Here is a 17,923-nt window from a genome sequence, read left to right on the forward strand (position 1 = left end):
AACATTGCACAGTGGTTATCACCGCCAGGAACGCTTTTCATTGCAATTACCATTTCAGTCCATGTAAAGACGCTATAGAAAAGGAAGATTCATCTACTAAATTGCATTGCAACATAACTGATCTGATTGAAAGAGTGCAAAGATTTCATTAGATACACAATGGTATTGGACAAGACCACAGTTGACTTTCTGGTAATTAACAAGAAGCAAGTGACCAAAGTCTGAAAAATAGTCTTAAATAAGTGAGGTATATGTTCTGATAGAATCAACTGTACCTGATTCAACATCTGAAATAAGAACAGTAAAATCCAAACTCAACATCTGCTCCTGTGTAAGTTATAACTGTTTAAATTCTATGCCAACACACCAATTCTAGCCCTTTAAAATCAGAATTTAGGGGACTTTTCCGATGTCCCTTGATGTTTGCAGCACTATGCAACCCCATCCATCTCTCATTATGTTCAGAAAATAATGCAGTGATGGTGGTGTATGTGGGGGGGGGGGGGGGGGGGGGGGGTGAAGATGACACGGTGGCACAGTGGTTAGAACTGCTGTCTCACAGCACCAAGAACCCGGGTTTGATTCCTGGCTTGGGTCACTGCCTGTGTGGAGTCTGCACATTCTCCCAGTGTCTGCGTGGGTTTCCTCCGGGTGCTCCGGTTTCCTCCCACATTCTGAAAGACCTGCTGGTTAGATGCATTGACCCGATTGGGCACTGTAGTGTGGTGACTAGGGGAATTTCGCAGTAATTTCATTGCAGTGTTAAATGTAAGCCTTACTTGTGACTAATAAATAACCTCTTTTTTAATGGAAAAAATGAGACCTAGCGTGAAAATATTGCAGTAATCTGAGATGATATGGAGGAAGCGTATATCTAAATGGAGCAAGGACTTGGGCATAAAAAGCAGAATTCTACTGTAAAGAAATAATTAGCACTGTAGCCAATTCAGATGCTATTTTACTGCATATACACATTCGTGATACTGTTTCCACTTTAACGTGAACATTAACTGGTTATATCTAAGCACTAAGATATTAAGATAAAGAGAACAGATAACTGCGTACTGGTGGCACTTTGGAACAATCCTTATCTCTGAAGTTTATTTGTGAAACTCTGATTGCAGTGCTGGAGGAGGAAGGAAGTAATCACAGCCATATTACATCACTTATGCTCTAGTTTTGCTGCAACCCTTAACAAATGTAGTTTTAAAGGAAAATTTGAGCCCAACACATCTTGTGCATTTCTGCTACGTGTATGCTACGTTCAACGTCAGAACTTCAAAGAGATTCCAGCAGTTTGCAGGAGAATCGAACTGAATTAACGGACAGCCAATTGCTCCTGGTGCCTTTTTCTTCCTTGGTGAAGATAAAACACCTGGCACTGGAATTCAAAAGTGTAAGTAGCATTTACGTTGTGAATGATTTTTGTGCTTGTCTACTTGAGAGCTAGGAATATGTTGCCACTAGTCTATCTTGGTTGTGGCCCCTGCCAGTTTCAGAGTAAATATCAAAGAAATGAGTTATTCCCACCTTTTGCTGGTCATTGGAATGTCACATTTTGTACAGCAAGTCAGATTTTCTGACCATTGATTGTGGATGGTCCATTATTCACAATTTAGCAAGACGTGTTTTAACTTCGAAATCAGTATATGTGCTTGATAACTCTTCAAAGAAAGACGATGAGGATGATTCCAGGCCTCCCACGGAGTGCACGGTAGGACAGTGGTTAGCACTGCTGCTTCAGAGCACCAGGGACTGGGGTTCGATTCCTGGCTTAGGTCACTGTCTGTGTAGAGTTTGCACATTCTCCTTGTGTCTGCGTGGATTTCTTCTGGGTAAGACAAACCTCTAATAGATCCGGTGCTCCGGTTTCCACCCAAGTGCTGGTTAGGTGCATTGACCCGAACAGACATCGGACTGTGGCGACTAGGGGATTTTCACAGTAACTTCATTGCAGTGTTAATATAAGCCTTACTTGTGACTAATGAATAAACTTTACTCAAAAATTTTCAGTTATTAGAGGTAACTTGCGCAGTTGAATTTTATTGAAAGTTTTCGTCTTTTTCATTCACTGAGAATGAAGTTGGAGCAGATTCAGTTGTGGCTATCAAACAGGGAAATGGATAAGCACCCGAATAGCCAGCGCAGGGGAGTGGAACAAGCTAAGTTCTTCTTGCAGCGGCTGGCGCTAGCTCAATGGACAGGCAGGAGATTGATGCAGCCAGAACCACAGATGTGGAAACAAAAACAAAACAAGATGATCTCTGTTGCTAGGATGCTAACTGGTAGGAAACTTTGGCTCATCTACATTTACCTTTGGACAAGAAAATGAACCAAGAACATGCAAATGATAGAAAGTACAAGAGCGAGACAAAACCATGTATGTGAAAGGGACAAAGGTGTTACCTTCGGACACCCGCTATGCTATCAGAGAAAGTTTTGCTAATTCCACAGAACAGTATTACACACCACTTTCAAACAAATGAAGAAGTCTGTAACTTGATATTGTGAGTACAGTATGAATCTGATTAATGCAACCTAGTTACAATCTGCCAGTGTGTGTCTATCTGTTCTGTAACCATAACATATCAAGGTTTATTTGGTGAAAGGTCACAAGTTGTCTTGCGTTTCTCTGCTGCATGGGCAATGAAATAACAACTCTGGTACACCTTATCCTATGTTCTATTCAGATTTATTAACAGCAAAAATCAACTCGTAGCAAGATGTCAAAGCAGCAAGTTCTGTAAAACTACAAAAGAAAGTTCACAACTCCCAGTTGCAAAGTATTAAAATGTCATGTTCTAGCAACCGTCTTGAGAACCTGAACTAGCATTAGTAATATGGTTATAACTTTGCTGACCCAGTGATCTCTGAGTTTCATAGGGCGATTGAGAGATAAAATATTGAGTTAAATAGATGGTTTCCAGACCTCACAATAGATGTTAGAGATTAATCCATTTGGACCTAAACCTGTGCTGCTTATTTTCGGAACAAAGCCAGCAGTCTATCTACACAGCCTCACGGAGGAAATTCCCCACAGAGTATCTTCCCAGAATATTCTGTCCATACATAGAGGTCCATGGGCGACATTTAACCCTGGGATAAACGTGCATTTTGTCGCAGCAAATAAACTGAAGCAACTTAAACATCATGAGTACCTCCAAAGCTTTTACATCTGAAGACATAAATGACTACCACCTTGCAGAGGGCAGATTTCTAATCCACCATAGCGAGAATGACTATCTTTTGGAATCAGTAAAGTGAAATCCCCTCGTGAAGGTGAAGTGGCTGAGCAGAACCCAGGATAGAATCTGATGTACATGATCTTTGGAAATAATATTAATAAATGTTATTAATTAATAAATATTAGTTAATAATAAACAATAAATGTCTTTTTCTTATCCCATGTTTCCTTATGTTCTGATCATGAGCTATCAATTACAACTGCAGAAGAGTTGCTGCTGTGTGATGTTCAAAGTTTTTAACTTTCTGCATTGCGGCCTTAATACTTATTATGGGATGTTTGGTGCCCCAATTTCTCACCTATAAGAAAGTGTGCTGAGATGGCTCCCAACTCATCTTCCACTCAACACCAACAATTCATATTAATATAGCATCTTTACTATAATATAGCATCCCAAGGTGCTTCATTCACAGGAATATAAATATCTCTAGAGCCAGCAGAGAGAGTGTCATTATCTCATTAGACTAGGCAGCTTGTTTTAAGGAAAATAACAGTAATGTAATGTACGGATGCAAGCTGTTTCTTTACATTTCTTGCAGGCTAGGAAATCTCACTGTGATCCTTTGCAAATGCCTAATTTGGTACCTTTGGCAGTTATCATGCTTTTATTCTCGTGTTACTTTGTACCCTAATGCACTATGAATGATAAGGTTACAATACCTTTGCAAGATATTATTTAGTCATTTATAGTGTCTTGAATTGTGGGGAGGCAAAGATGGCTTAGTTGTATAACACTGCTGGGGAGCTGGGATTCGAACCCAGCTCCCCAGAATATGATTATAGTTACTTCGCTAGACTATTAATCCAGAAACTCAGCTAATAATCTGGGGAGCTGGGTTCGAATCCCGCCATGGTTGATGGTGGAATTTGAATTCAATAGAAAAAAAATCTGGAATTAAGAATCTACTAATGACCATGAAGCCACCGTTGATTGTTGGAAAAACCCATCTCATTCACGAATGTCCTTTAGGGAAGGAAATCTGCCATCCTTACCTGGTCTGGTCAAATGTGAATCCAGACCCAAAGCAATGTCTTAAATGCCCTCAGAATTCATGAACCAGATAGATTTTTACAACAATGGTCCCTGAATTACTTGTCCAGTGACATTATCACTAGGCCACCGTATCTCAGTATGGTATGTGCACAAATTACGTTAATAAATTCACGCATATAATTTTTACTCATAATTTCCTCAAAATCATGCTTTTAGAGATGGATCCCGACAACATTGGCTCTACATTTGTATATCTATCTGATGACTTTGTTGTGGGAAAAATGCCACTTTGTGAGTCAGGCTTGAAGGTTTCAACAATACAGTTTTATTTAACGAAGCTTCGTGGAAAAAAGGCACTCGCACTCTGCAATGCTTCTAGACACCTTCTCTCAATGAGACAATAGGAGCGGTCCATCTTTATAACCTTTACACAATAGATGGACCGGACATCTAGCCATTATCACATCATTGTAATCAAGTAGGTGATCGATCGTTAAACACATCGTTATAGACAAATACAGACAGATACAGACATAAGCATGTTAACATCGTATTGTTCTATGAATGGATACATTCCCTACGTCAGTGACTATCAATGACTTTAGTTTCAGTCTATTCATACAGTAGTTTACAGTAATTGGTTTCCCTGCAGTTATGTATTCCCGATCCCACCTGTAGTTAATCTCATTATCTATCCCTATTGTCCTTATCTTTAAGCCCTGGCTAGCTTCCTGTAGGATTTGATTCCTGCATGTTTAACTTTGGATAGCTGTCTGTCCTTTATGTTTTAATCTCAGGTGGCTGTTTGTACTGAAAGTCAGTGTCTGTTTAATGTCTCTTTCCCAGGTGACTGTTTGTGTGCCCATCTGTATATTTTTCCTCCTTCAGGTCCCCACTTTTGGTCGGATTATGAGTTTCACTAATCCTTAGACCAACAATACAATTTTTAGATGTATAATTCTTTGTTCTTCTTCTTTCCTTCTTCGTTTCTTCTGATGTCTTTGGGGCTCTTCATCAGGGTTTCTTCTTCGATGTATACACTGGCTCCTGGCACAATTCATGTCACCATCACCTTGCAACAGACTTTTAGGCATCCAACAATGAGACAACAGACAATTACAATTGAAATGAGTATGACCAATCCATGTAATAAGTAAGATTCCCAGGACCCCCCCACTAGCCATTCCAGCCAGTTACTTCCTTTCTTGGGTCCCTGTCTGAAGCTATCAAGTTGTTCTCTGATGCTATTGATGACCTGTGTAATGTTATAGGACTCGTCTGTGACATGGGTTATGCATTTATTGCCTATAATTGTACACACTCCCCTTGTTGTGCTAACTGATAGTCCACTGCGTATTGTGTCTGTTATGCATATAATCTCAGTTCAGCCATTTCTTGGTTGACAGCCTCCAGTGCTTTTGAAGTGCTGTTTCCCAGGACTGTTAGTCCACAAACAATATGATTCCTATTCTTTGCACTAATCACTCCTGCTGCCCCCTCCAGAGATAAGGCTCCAAGGAACCCATATCCCAGTGAGGATCCCATTGTGCCCGGGGCTTCCCAGTCAGCGCAGAATTCTTTGCTGATAGCCTGAGTTACTATTCTCCTCCGAATATGCCCCTTTTGAGGGCACGGAACAGTCAGTGGTCTGATTGTTCCTACTGCAAAACGGTTTGGGAGGTTTGGTGTTTCTGTCATGTAAGTACCATTGAAGAGGAATACATATCCCTTCTTAGCCCAGTAACATTTAGTGTCCCGATTATGAGTTTGTTTATATTGCCAATTGTTTGGTTTACTTGACACCCCGTTTGATCCCACCACCTGGTAAATATCAAATGGGTATGTCCATTTGTCTGAGCTTACGTGAGTTCCATTGCATTGTCCACAAATAAGCTGTCTTCCCGCAGATATATTCAGACATTTCTGTTCATCACAAGTGCAAGTAAACTGTCCCTTATTAACCCGACAATGTTGACAGACACACTGCGTCTGTACGCAGGAATCATTCTTAGGGACCAAGGCATAGGCACATCCCCATCCCTGCCCCGTAAAACGAAGCGGATAGCTTGCATTATCTGAACAAGCTTTTCCTCCCACCTGTTGGAACCCCCTGCACACAGGATCTGTGGGGTTTACAAGTCCCACACATCTCCCCTGTATATCTCTTTTATATTTGCCAATTTGTCCCTTACAGGGTGCATCTGATGTATCTACTGATTATAAGTCATGAGGGGTCCACCCAGGGGTGGCGACAAATAGGGCTTCTACCGATTGTGCTAACAGGTAACATACAGTTCGATTCCTGTGTAAATGTATGTGAGCTTTGTAAAACAAGTTATCCTCCAATCCAGTCAAATTTACAGTCACGACAACGCAAAGTAGTACAGTTACATACGCGATTACATACATATTCGCAACAATCAAATATCAAACCTAACACTATAATTCTTATAATCTTTACAAGTTATATTATCTATCAACCCACGCGCGCCAGCCGTTCTTGCTTGCAGTCTTTGCCTGCGTTGAGGAAAGCATTTTCGTTAGTTCATCAATTTAATTACTTATTTGTCCCCTTGTATATTTTTAGCTGTGTCCAATGCTTCCAGACCCCTTTCCCTCTTATGTCTAGACAGGCACAGGTGTCTCCACTAATTATAACCTCATATGGCCCATTCCATTTTGGTGCAAACCCTTGTTTTTCAGGTAATGTTTTTACTAGGACGCGACTTCCCGCTGTTGGAATGTCAGGGAGCACTTCAAGCTCTCTCTCTGCGTCTTTTATTTCCTGATTGTCCTTTACCAATTTGCGCATCCTTTTTAGTTGGGTGCTTAGTTCCAGAACATATCTCCTGATTTTATCTTTTAGTGGACCTACATCGGTCCAACCTGTTATGATGCTTTCGGGTAATTGCATCACCCGTCCTGTCATTAGCTCATAAGGGGTTAATCCGGTTGTCCGGTTTGTGGTAGCCCTTAATCTCATTAGTATAGTGGGCAATACCTCTGTCCACATTTTTCCCGATGTTTGTATGGCTTTAGCTAATGCATTTTACATTTAACTACATATCCCCCTTCCATAGAAAGCGTAGTGTGAATTAAATAACACTTTGTACTGGCCTTTTTTAGCTGCAGCTGGACATCCATTCATTTGTATGTAATCTTATCAAAAGACATCGCTTTCCTCATTAAAATCACATGCCATACAGTTCCGATCTTTATATGATGTACTCTTACATTATCTCTAATTTGATCATTTGTTTGCGTGCAAGCGCCGCACCACAGTACTTCACAAAATAATTATGTCTTTATCAATACACAATATATAGTCTATAAATATATCATACAAAGTTGGTTAAGGCTTTTCAGGATTTGATTTTATGCTCGGGTCTATCTGGCAATGCTATACTGTATAATAAAAATAATCAAGCGGCAGTTGTATCATACCACTTTACACATCGTAACCGTGATATCCAAACCCCTTTAATTCAAGCCGTTTCCATTTTTAAACTGAGCTCCAGATCAAAACCCCCGCAGTGCTTCTAGACAGCTACCTTCTCTCAATGAGACAATAGGAGCGGTCCATCTATTGTGTAAAGGGTATAAAGATGGACCGCTCCTATTGTCTCATTGAGAGAAGGTAGCTGCCTAGAAGCACTGCGGAGTGCCAGTGCTTTTTCTCCACGAAGCTTCGTTAAATAAAACTGTATTGTTGAAACCTTCAAGCCTGACTCACAAAGTGGCATTTTTCCCACAACAACTTGACCATTTAATTTCTTGAAGACAAACAAAGAACAAAGAACAAAGAACAATACAGCACAGGAACAGGCCCTTCGGCCCTCCAAGCCCGCGCCGCTCCCCGGTCCAGGATTGAATCCTGAATCCAGGATCCCCGCCCAATTTTCCAGCCTAGACATTTAAACATTTTTGCTGTCACACAAATGGAATCAATAGTCTCTTCAGAATTCAGTAGGATCTTCAGAATTGGACACAATAAAATGTAGAGTACTGCACTGGGCACGTGACAAACTTTTTACTGGCAATTGTTTGATTTTCTTACTATATAATCTATTTATCAGTTGTAAATCATGTGTTGATTAGAGATGTCTTTAGCAGAGTACAAGAAGGGTATGTCAAACTTGGTCTGACGTGTGGGACTCGAGACCCACAGCAATGTGGTTAACACTTAAATGCTCTCAGAATTGGCCTCGCAAGCTACTCAGTTGCGGCAATGAGGGATGGGTGACAAGTTCTGGCTTTGCCTGTTACACCCACAGCCCATGAGGGAATACATTTAAAAACAACACAGACTGGTTTCAAACAGATGTGAGACAAGGCATTTGTGTTAAATTATACCAGTGGATTAAATCCACTGGATTTTAACAGAAATGTTAAACATTTAAAATAGCTTAATCTTTTCCATCTCCATGTATTTAACTGGTTTCCTGTACTTAAGTGTTAAATAGATCACATCTTAGTATGTGTTATTTATTTCACTGTATCGTCATGCCTGATTGCCGTGTATTCCCATAAATGACATATTTATCCAAATCAATCCAAATCTTGGCAAAAAGGTAATACAGAAGACAAAAACAGATGTACCCTCACAGTCCACAGCAATTATGTTAGAAACCATTGCAGCATTATTCCATAAACAGACCCTTTCATTAGAGAAGGAATCCACAGGCCCAGGTTCATGATCTGGGGACATTGGGTTCGAATCCCACCGTGGCAGCCAGTGGAATTGAAAAACATCTGGAACCATCCACCTATTTCACTCATGTGGGGAAATTTTCCCACCGTAGGAATCTTAGCGAACGGGAGGGCGGGGGTGGGGGGAGGGGGGGGAGGTTGTGGCGGGTGGACCATGAAAAGATCTGTTGATCTCAGACGGGATTTTCCAGTTTTTGGTCGAACGAGGCCAGAAAATCCCTGCCCATGTCTCTTCAGGAAAATAAATCTGCCATCCTTACTTGGTCTGGCCTACATGTGAATCCAGACTCAGAGTAATGTAACTCTTAAATGCCCTTTGAAATGGCCTAGCAAGCCACTCGGCTACAAAGTCTGAAAGGAATGAATCCAAACAGGCACTGGAAATGACAAACGGCAAACCCAGCCCTGTTGACCCTGAAAAGTCCTTACTATCATCTGGGGCTTATGTCAAAATTGGGAATGCTGTCATGCAGCAGCTTGACATAGTCATGCACGCAGAATCATACCCTTGAGGCAATGGCCCAGACACCATCACCATCCCCGGGTATGTACTGTCCTGCTGACAGGACATCCCATGTTAACCCCCCCCTCCTCCCCAAGCTCCTCTGCCCCACCTTTTTAACTGATGAACCAATGCTCTTCCAGGTTGAACACCTTTGGAGAAAGCACTGAGAGTGACAAGGACTCAGAATGTACTTTGGGTGGGAGACTTCAATGACCATCGCTGAGAGTAGCTGACCAAACACCAAAGGATATAGCTGCTAGGTGGTGAGGGAGCGAAAAGTGGGAAAAACCTATTTGACTTTGTTCCTACTAATGTCAAGATGCATCTGTCCATGACGGCATTGGTAAGAATGACCGTCCTTGTGGAGACAAAGTCCTGTCTTCACATTGAGGATTCCCTCCATCGTGTCGCGTGGCACGATCACCATGCTAAATGAGATAGATTGTGATCAGATTTGGCAAATCAAGACTGGGCATTCTTAAAGTTTATTTATTAGTGTCACATGTATCTTACATTAACACTGCAATGAAGTTACTGTGAAAATCCCCTAGTCGCCACACTCTAGTGTCTATTCAGATACACTAAGGGAGAATTTAGCATGGCAAATGCACCTAACCAACATGTCTTTTGGACTGTGGAAGGAAACCAGAGCACCCGGAGGAAATCTACTTAGACACGAGGAGAACGTGCAGACTCCGCACAGTGATTCAAGCCAGGAATCGAACCTGGGTCCCTGGCGCTGTGAGGCAGCAGTGCTAACCATTGTGTCACCGTGCTGCCCATGAGGCGCTGTGAACAATCAGCAGCTGCAGAATTGTACTCAACCACAATCTGTAACCATATGACCCGGCATATCCCCCACTCTACCGTTACCACAAAGCCAGGGAATCAACCCTGGTTCAATGAAGTGTACAGGAGGACATGCCAGGAGCAATACCAGGCTCACCTAAAAATAAGGTGCTAACCTGGTGATGCTACAACACGGGACTACCTGTGTGCCAAGAAACATAAACAGCAAGTGATAGACAGAGCTAAGCAATTCCACAACCAACGGTTCAGATCTACGTTCTGCGCTTCTGCCAGATCCAGTCAAGAATAATAGTGGACAATTAAACAACTAACAGGAAGAGGAAGCTCCCAATGATCCCATCCTCAATGATGGGGCAACCCATGTGACATAGAAGAAGCATTTGCAACCATCTTCAGCCAGAAGTGCCGAGTGGATCATCCACTTCAGCCTCTGCCGTAGGTCCTTATTATCACACATCCAGCCAATTTTATTCACTCTACATGATATCAGAAAATGACTGAAGGCATTGGCTCTGACAACATGCTGGCAATGGCATTAAAGACATGTGCTCCAAAATTACCCATGTTCCTGGCATGATCTTCCAGTACAGTTACAACACTGACATCTACCCAACAATGTGGAATAGTGCCCAAGTATGTCCTGTCCACAAAAAGCGGGACAAATCCAACCTGACCAATTACCGCCCCATCAGTCTGTTCTCAATCATCAGTAAAGTGATGGAAAGGGTCATCGGTTGTGCTATCAAGCGGCACTTACTCAGCAATAACCTGCTCATGGCGCTCAGTTTCCGGCAGGGCCACTCGGCTCCTGACCTCATTACAGACTCGATCCAAACATTGTCAAAAGAGCTGAATGCCAGAGGTGAGGTGAGAGTGTCTGCCCTCGATATCAAGGCAGCATTTAACTGGATGTAGCATCAAGCAGCCCGTGCAAAACTGGAGTCAATGGAAATCAGGAGAAAAACCCTCCACTGGTTGGAGTCATAACTAACATAAAGGAAGATGGTTGTGGTTGTTAAATGTCAGTCATCTTAGTCCCAGGACATCACTGTATGAATTCCTCAGGGTAGTGTCCTAGGTTCAACCATCTTCAGCAGCTTCATCAATGACCTTCCATCCATCATAAGGTCAGAAGTGGGAATGTTTGCTGATGATGGCACAATGTTCAACACCATTCAAAATTCCTCAGATACGGAAATAGTTCTTGTTCACATGTAGCAAGATCTGGACAATATCCAGGCTTGGGCTGACAAGTGACAAGTGACATTCACACCACACATGTGTCAGGCAATGACCATCACCAATAAGAAAATCCAAACATCTTTCTTTGACATTCAAGAGCATTGCCATTGCTGAATCCCCACCACCATTGCCCAGGAACTGAACTGGGCTAGCCATATAAATATTGTGGCCACAAGGGCAGGTCAGAGGTTAGGAATCCAATGGCATAAAATCTTTTCTCCTGACACCCCAAAGTCTGTCCACCATCTACAAGGCAAGAGTCAGGAGTATGATAGACTATAATCCACTTGTCAGAATGAGTGCAGCTCTAACCATACTCAAGGAACTTAATACAAACCAGGGCAAAGCTTAACTGGCACTGCATTCACCCGTTCAACATTAATTCCATTCATCTCCGACCCACAGTGGCAGCAGTGGGTGCCAGGCTGATTGGGAACTAGTTCTCAGTTGACCATGGCATATGCGCTATGTGTGCTTTCTGCAAACTGCGGAATTGGCATATACATGGTGCGTGCTTTCTGCATATACTTTTTTTGTGGAAAAGGTAAGCGAAAACTTTATGTGATGATATATTAGAAACTAAATTATATACTTACTGTTCTGTGTTTTTGGTGAAGACAGGGTTAAGGAGAATCCCAAGGCTTTTTATGCGTATATAAGGAGGAAGAAGCAGCTAGGGAAAGATCCACTCAAGGTCAGTGGAGGGAATTTGTGTGTGGAGGCAGATGAGGTGGGTCAGGTCCTTAATGAGTACTTTGCATCAGTATTCACAAAGGAGAAGGATGTGGTGGATGGTGAGTGTGGAAAGGAATATGTTGACATTCTAGGACATGTTGAGATAAAAAGGGAGGAAGTATTGGAGGTTTTGAGAAACATGAATGTGGACAAGTCCCCAGGGCCTGTTAGTCTATCCCAGAATACTGAGAGAGGTGAGTAAAGAAATTGCTGAGGCCTTGGCCAAAATCTTGGTATCCTCTTTAGCCATGGGTGAGGTACCAGCGGATTGTAGCTAACATTGTTCCTCTGCTTAAGAAGGGCAGAAGAGACAATCCGGGAAATTACTGTGAGCCTTACATCAATAGTGGGGAAATTATTGGAGAAGATTCTTAGGATCAGGATATACTCACACCTGGAAGAGAATAAGCTTATTAGCGATAGGCAGCATGGTTTTGTGAAGGGGAGGTCGTGTCTCACAAAATTGATTGAGTTCTTTAAGGAAGTGATAAGAAAAATTGACCAGGGCAGGGCAGTGGATGTTATATACATGGACTTTAGTAAAGCCTTCAATAAGGTTCCTCATGGCAGGCTGATGCAGAAGGTGAAGTCATATGGGATCCGAGGTGAGCTGGTAAGATGGACACAAAACTGGCTTGGGCATAGAAAGCAGAGAGTAGCAGTGGAAGGGTACTTTTCTAACTGGAGGCCTGTGACAAGCAGTGCTCCACAAGGATCAGTGCTGGGACCTCTGTTGTTTGTAATATATATAAATGGTTTGAAGGAAAATGTATGTTGTCTGATTTGTAAATATGTAGATGGTACAAAATTTGGGAGGGTAGCAGATAGTGAGGAGAGTTGTCAGAGGATACAGCAGGATATAAATCAGCTGGAGACTGAAAGATGGCAGATGGAATTTAACCCCGACAAATGTGAGGTGATGCGATTTGGAAGGCTTATTGCAGAAGGAAAGTATGCAGTAAATGGTAGAGCCCTTAGAAATATTAGCTACAGAGGGATCTAGACGTGCAGATCCACATTTCCCTGAAGCTGACCACTCAGGTGGACAAGGTGGTGAAGAAGGCGTATGGTATGCTGGCCTTCATCGGTCTGGGCATTGAGTAAAGGAATTGGAGAATCATGTTGCAGCTGTATAAGACTTTGGTTAGGCTGCATTTGGAGTATTGTGTACAATTCTGGTTGCCACACTACTGGAAGGATGTTGATGCATTGGAAAGGGTGCAGAAGAGATTTAACAGGATGTTTCCTGGTTTGGAGGATATGGACTATGAAGGAAATTTGAACAAACTTGGATTGTTTTCACTGGAGCGTCAGAGGATGAGGGGAGACCTGATAGAGGTTTACAAGCTTATGACAGTCTTGGATAGAGTGGATGGTCAGTTTTTTTCCACGGGTTGAAGGGTGAAGTATTTGGGGGCATAAGTTGAAAGTGAGAGGGGGTAAGTTTAAAAGAGATGTAAGGGACAAGTTTTTCACGCAGAGGGTGGTGAGTGCCTGGAACGCGCTGCCGGAAGAGATGGTAGAAGCAGATTCTATAACAACGTTCAAGAGGCATCTGGATAGATGCATGAATAGGCAGAGAATAGAGGGATATGGACCATGTAGAGGCAAGAAGATTTTACATTAGACAGGTAATTGTGACGGTCCAGACTTGGTGGGCCGAAGGGCCTGTTCCTGTACTGTACTGCCTTTTGTTCTTTGTAGCTGCAAGAATCCTGCATTAGATGCTCCCTGTGTGTTGTAAGCAGAATGCAGTTAGTACTTATTTAGAATGCCTTCACCTGTTAACTGGGTTGGTAGTGGGTTAGACATTAGCTTTGCAGATTTTAGAATCATAGAATCTCAGAATCTCTACAGTGCAGAAGGAGGCCATTCAGCCCATCGAGCCTGCAATGACAACAATCCCACCCAGTCCGATCCCCATAACTCCACGTATTTACCCTGCTAATCCCCCCAACACTGAGGGACAATTTAGCATGGCCAATCAACCTGCACATCTTTGGAGTGTGGGAGGAAACCGGAGCACCCGGAGGAAACCCATGCAGACACAGGGAGAATGTGCAAACTCCACATTGAGAGGCACCCAAGGCCGGAGTTGAACTCAGGTCCCTAGCGCTGTGAGACAGTAGTTCTAACCACTGTGTCACCATGCCGCCCTTTTGCCCAGGTTGATGAAATGTAACTCCCACCCATCCTTGTGGACTATAAAAGCCTTATGCAATGTGAGTAGTCTTTCCTACATTATTGTAAGACTTGATCCTTCGGTTTCAACCCAGTTTCCAGTGGGTAAGGATCCACAGTGCCAAACCTTCCTCACTTACTTGCCTTCATGTTAAAAATAAAAGACATCCTGGACCCACAGAATAAGTGCCAGTTGAATATGGCACAACATTAAACCTTTGCTACCTAGGATACAGAAACATATGTGATGTCACAGCATTTGTTATCCTGAGGCCTGGATGAATAATCTGGAAGATAAATCCCATCATGCAGCTGGAGAATTTATATCCCATGAATTTAATTAGGTTAAAATTCTGGAACCATTAACCACGAGATTGTTGTAAAAACCAACCTGCTTTACTAGTGCCCTTTAGGGGATGAAATCTTTGTATGATTGTGTGTAAGCGTGTTCCTGGTGCAGCTTGCTACTTTTTATTCATAGACAGGCAGTATTAGGCCTACACTGTGCAACATCGAATGCCCTGTGGGGGAGGGTAGCAAGACCACGCAGGTAGATCGTGACTGTCGAAAAGGTAGATCTCAAGTTACTAAAGTCTGGGCACGCCTGCTCTACAAGGTGCACTGCAGCAACTCACCAAGGCTCCTTCGACCGCTGTCCTTCCAAACCTGTGACCTCTGCCACCTAGAAGGACAAGAGCAGCAGATACAGATTCCACCACCTGCAAATTTCCCTCCAAGCCACGCAGCATCCTGATTTGGATCTATACCGTATACCTTCATAATTGCTTAGCCCAAATCCTGGAAATCCCTTCCTAACAGCACTGTGGGTGTACCTGTATCATCAGAGTTCAAGAAGACAGCTCACCACCACCTTCTCAAGGGCAATTAGAAGTGGGCAATAAATGCAGGCCTAGCCTGAGGTCACGTATCAACCAACTCAAGAACAGCTTCTTCTCTGCTGCCATCAGACTTTTGAATGGACCTACCTTGCATTAAGTTGATCTTTCTCTACACCCTAGCTATGACTATAGCACTACATTCTGCACTCTCTCGTTTCCTTCTCTATGAACGGTATGCTTTGTCTGTATAGCGAGCAAGAAGCAATACTTTTCACTGTATACCAATACATGTGACAATAATGAGTCAAATCAAATCAAATCAAAAGCCAGAGATGCACACACCTAGTGAAAGAATTTTAAAAACATTTCTTTGCAATATAATGAAAAAATGAGAAGGTGCATACATGGCACTGTGAACTAGAACTTAGCATATCAGCATGATGGATATTATTCTTCCTAAATGTGTTTATTGAGTTAAAAACTTAATTAAAGGTCTCGGTTTACAACAAAAGGGGAAGTTTGTGGATTACTAGGAGACAGCTCGGTGGGGCAGTCACATAAATCAAGCCCTATCTGCTCGGAAAGATGGGCTAGTTTAAAAATAGTTGCTTAGTTTCCTGGTTGGGTGCTGCAATTCATTTACGACATGATGATCAACAGATAAGAAAGAAAGATAGTGATAAAATCTGCAGTTAATTTTAGCCACATCAATTGAGGTACCAGTGAGGGAGGGAATGCTGCTTTTATTGGCCTTGATTGCAAGGGGGCTGGAGTATGAAAGTTAAAGGTAAAGTTGCCATAGTGACCATAGGCTGCTCTTCCTTTGAGGTGATTTAACCTGAGGATCATCGTACTGCAGGCAAGGGGCAAGGTTCAGAAGGCAGGATTTCATGAATAACCTCAGCTGGTACAGGAATTGAACCCACGCATCGGCCTGCATCAGGTACAGCAACTTCCAGCGAACTGAGCTACACTATGGATCCCCAGGGCTGGTGAATCTGGGGTCTTGGACAAGGAAGGGCTCTCGAAGAAGTTTGTAAGAGAATTGGGCCACCTACTCCTGCTCGCCTTCCCACACCAAACATTTTAAGGCACGGACAGCGTATTACCAGAGTCAATTGGCTTGATAACAAGTCTACCTGAACCTTGGCTATTTATTCCAATATGGTGAACAGGTTGCCAATTTTGGTGGTGGAAAGGTGGTGGGGAGAACACCTGACTTATTTACATGCCCCCCCCCACCACACCTCTACCCCTGCTGCCATCCCCTCCGCCACCTCTACCCCTGCCCCGATCTCCTCCCCCTCCTCTACCCCTGCCCCTATCCCCTCCCCCACCTCTACCCCTGCCCCTATCCCCTCCCCCACCGTCTCCCCTGTCAAAAACACACCTGGCGGTGACAGGTAAAATGTAGCCTAATGTTTTCCCTTGTCGGGAAATATTGAAATATGGGGCACAGTTTAAGCATAAAGGTTGTCCTGTTTAAGTAGGAGCTGAGGAGGAATTTCTTCTCCCCCGTGGTTTATAATGTTTGGAATTCTCCTCCCCCTGTGGGCAGTGGAGGCTGGGTCTTGGAATATATTCAAAGCTGAGCTCGACAGATTTCTGTCCGACAAGGGAGTTAAGGCATTATGGGGGAATGGGCAAGAAAATAGAGTTTAGGCCACAATCAGGTCGGCTATGATATAATTGAATGGTGGAGCAGACTTGAAGGACCAAGTGGCCTATGTCTGCTCCTATCACATTCCTATGTTCTGATTTTTTTTGGAAGTGCTGACCTTTGATGAGACATTAAATCAAGAGTCCATCTCAAATGGATTTAAAAGAGGCCTCCACATTATGCAAAATAACAGCAGCAAGTCCTTCTGGGATAAGAACAGGAAATGCTGAAAGTACTCAGCAGGTCAGGCAGAATCTAAGGGGAGTAATTGCTTCATGTTAATGAAGCGGCACGGTGGCACAGCGGTTAGCACTGCTGCCTCACAACGCCAGGGACCCAGGTTCAATTCCAGCCTCGGGTGACTGCCTGTGTAGAGTTTGCACGTTCTCCCTGTGTCTGCGTGGCTTTCCTCCGGGTGCTCCTGTTTCCACCTGCACTCCCAAAAGGTGTGCGGGTTAGGTGGGTTGGCCGTGCTAAATTGCCCCTTAGTGTCCAAAGGTGTGTAGTTAGGGAGAATTAGCCATGGTAAATGCCCAGGGGAGGGCCTGGGTAAAGATGCTCTATTGGAGATCCTATGCAGACTCAATGGGCCGAATAGCCCGTTGCACTGTAGGGAATTCTGGGATTCTACCCTATGATGTTTCATCAAAACTGGGGAAAATATAAGTTGCAGTAGGTTTTAACGAAGTGAAAAGGGGAGGGTTAGAAAAAGGACTGAAGGAGAAGATCCATGATAGAGTGGAAGGAGGGAGAGATTAAATGACAAAAAGGTTCAGTGATGTCAGGCCAAAGGGAGTGGGAGGGAGAAGCAAAGAAACAAAAAGATGTGTTTACGTGTCCTGATGAAAGAACACTAATCGGAATCCTTAACCCTGTCTCTTTCGCCACAGATGCTGTCAGGCATGCTGAGCATTTCCAGCGTTTTCCGTTTTTATTTCAGATTCCAGGCACCTTTGGTATTTTGCTTTAACATTCTATGTCTAGAGGAGGTGTGAATGGCAGA

At 43.1% G+C, this 17,923-nt stretch overlaps 1 protein-coding gene across 1 annotated transcript in view; it reads left to right on the forward strand.

Moving 5' to 3' along the window:
• Positions 1-1,200: 1,200 nt before the first annotated feature.
• The window catches only part of LOC144506192 (immunoglobulin kappa light chain-like), a 74,158-nt gene continuing 57,435 nt past the window's right edge, over positions 1,201-17,923 (forward strand). Inside the window, exon 1 of the mRNA XM_078232047.1 lies at positions 1,201-1,396. Within this exon, the coding sequence (XP_078088173.1) occupies positions 1,256-1,396 (141 nt within the window). The 5' untranslated portion in view covers positions 1,201-1,255. The remainder of the gene's footprint in view (positions 1,397-17,923) is intronic.

The sequence above is a fragment of the Mustelus asterias genome, chromosome 17, assembly GCF_964213995.1.
Source record: "Mustelus asterias chromosome 17, sMusAst1.hap1.1, whole genome shotgun sequence".
Taxonomy (NCBI): Eukaryota; Metazoa; Chordata; class Chondrichthyes; order Carcharhiniformes; family Triakidae; genus Mustelus; species Mustelus asterias.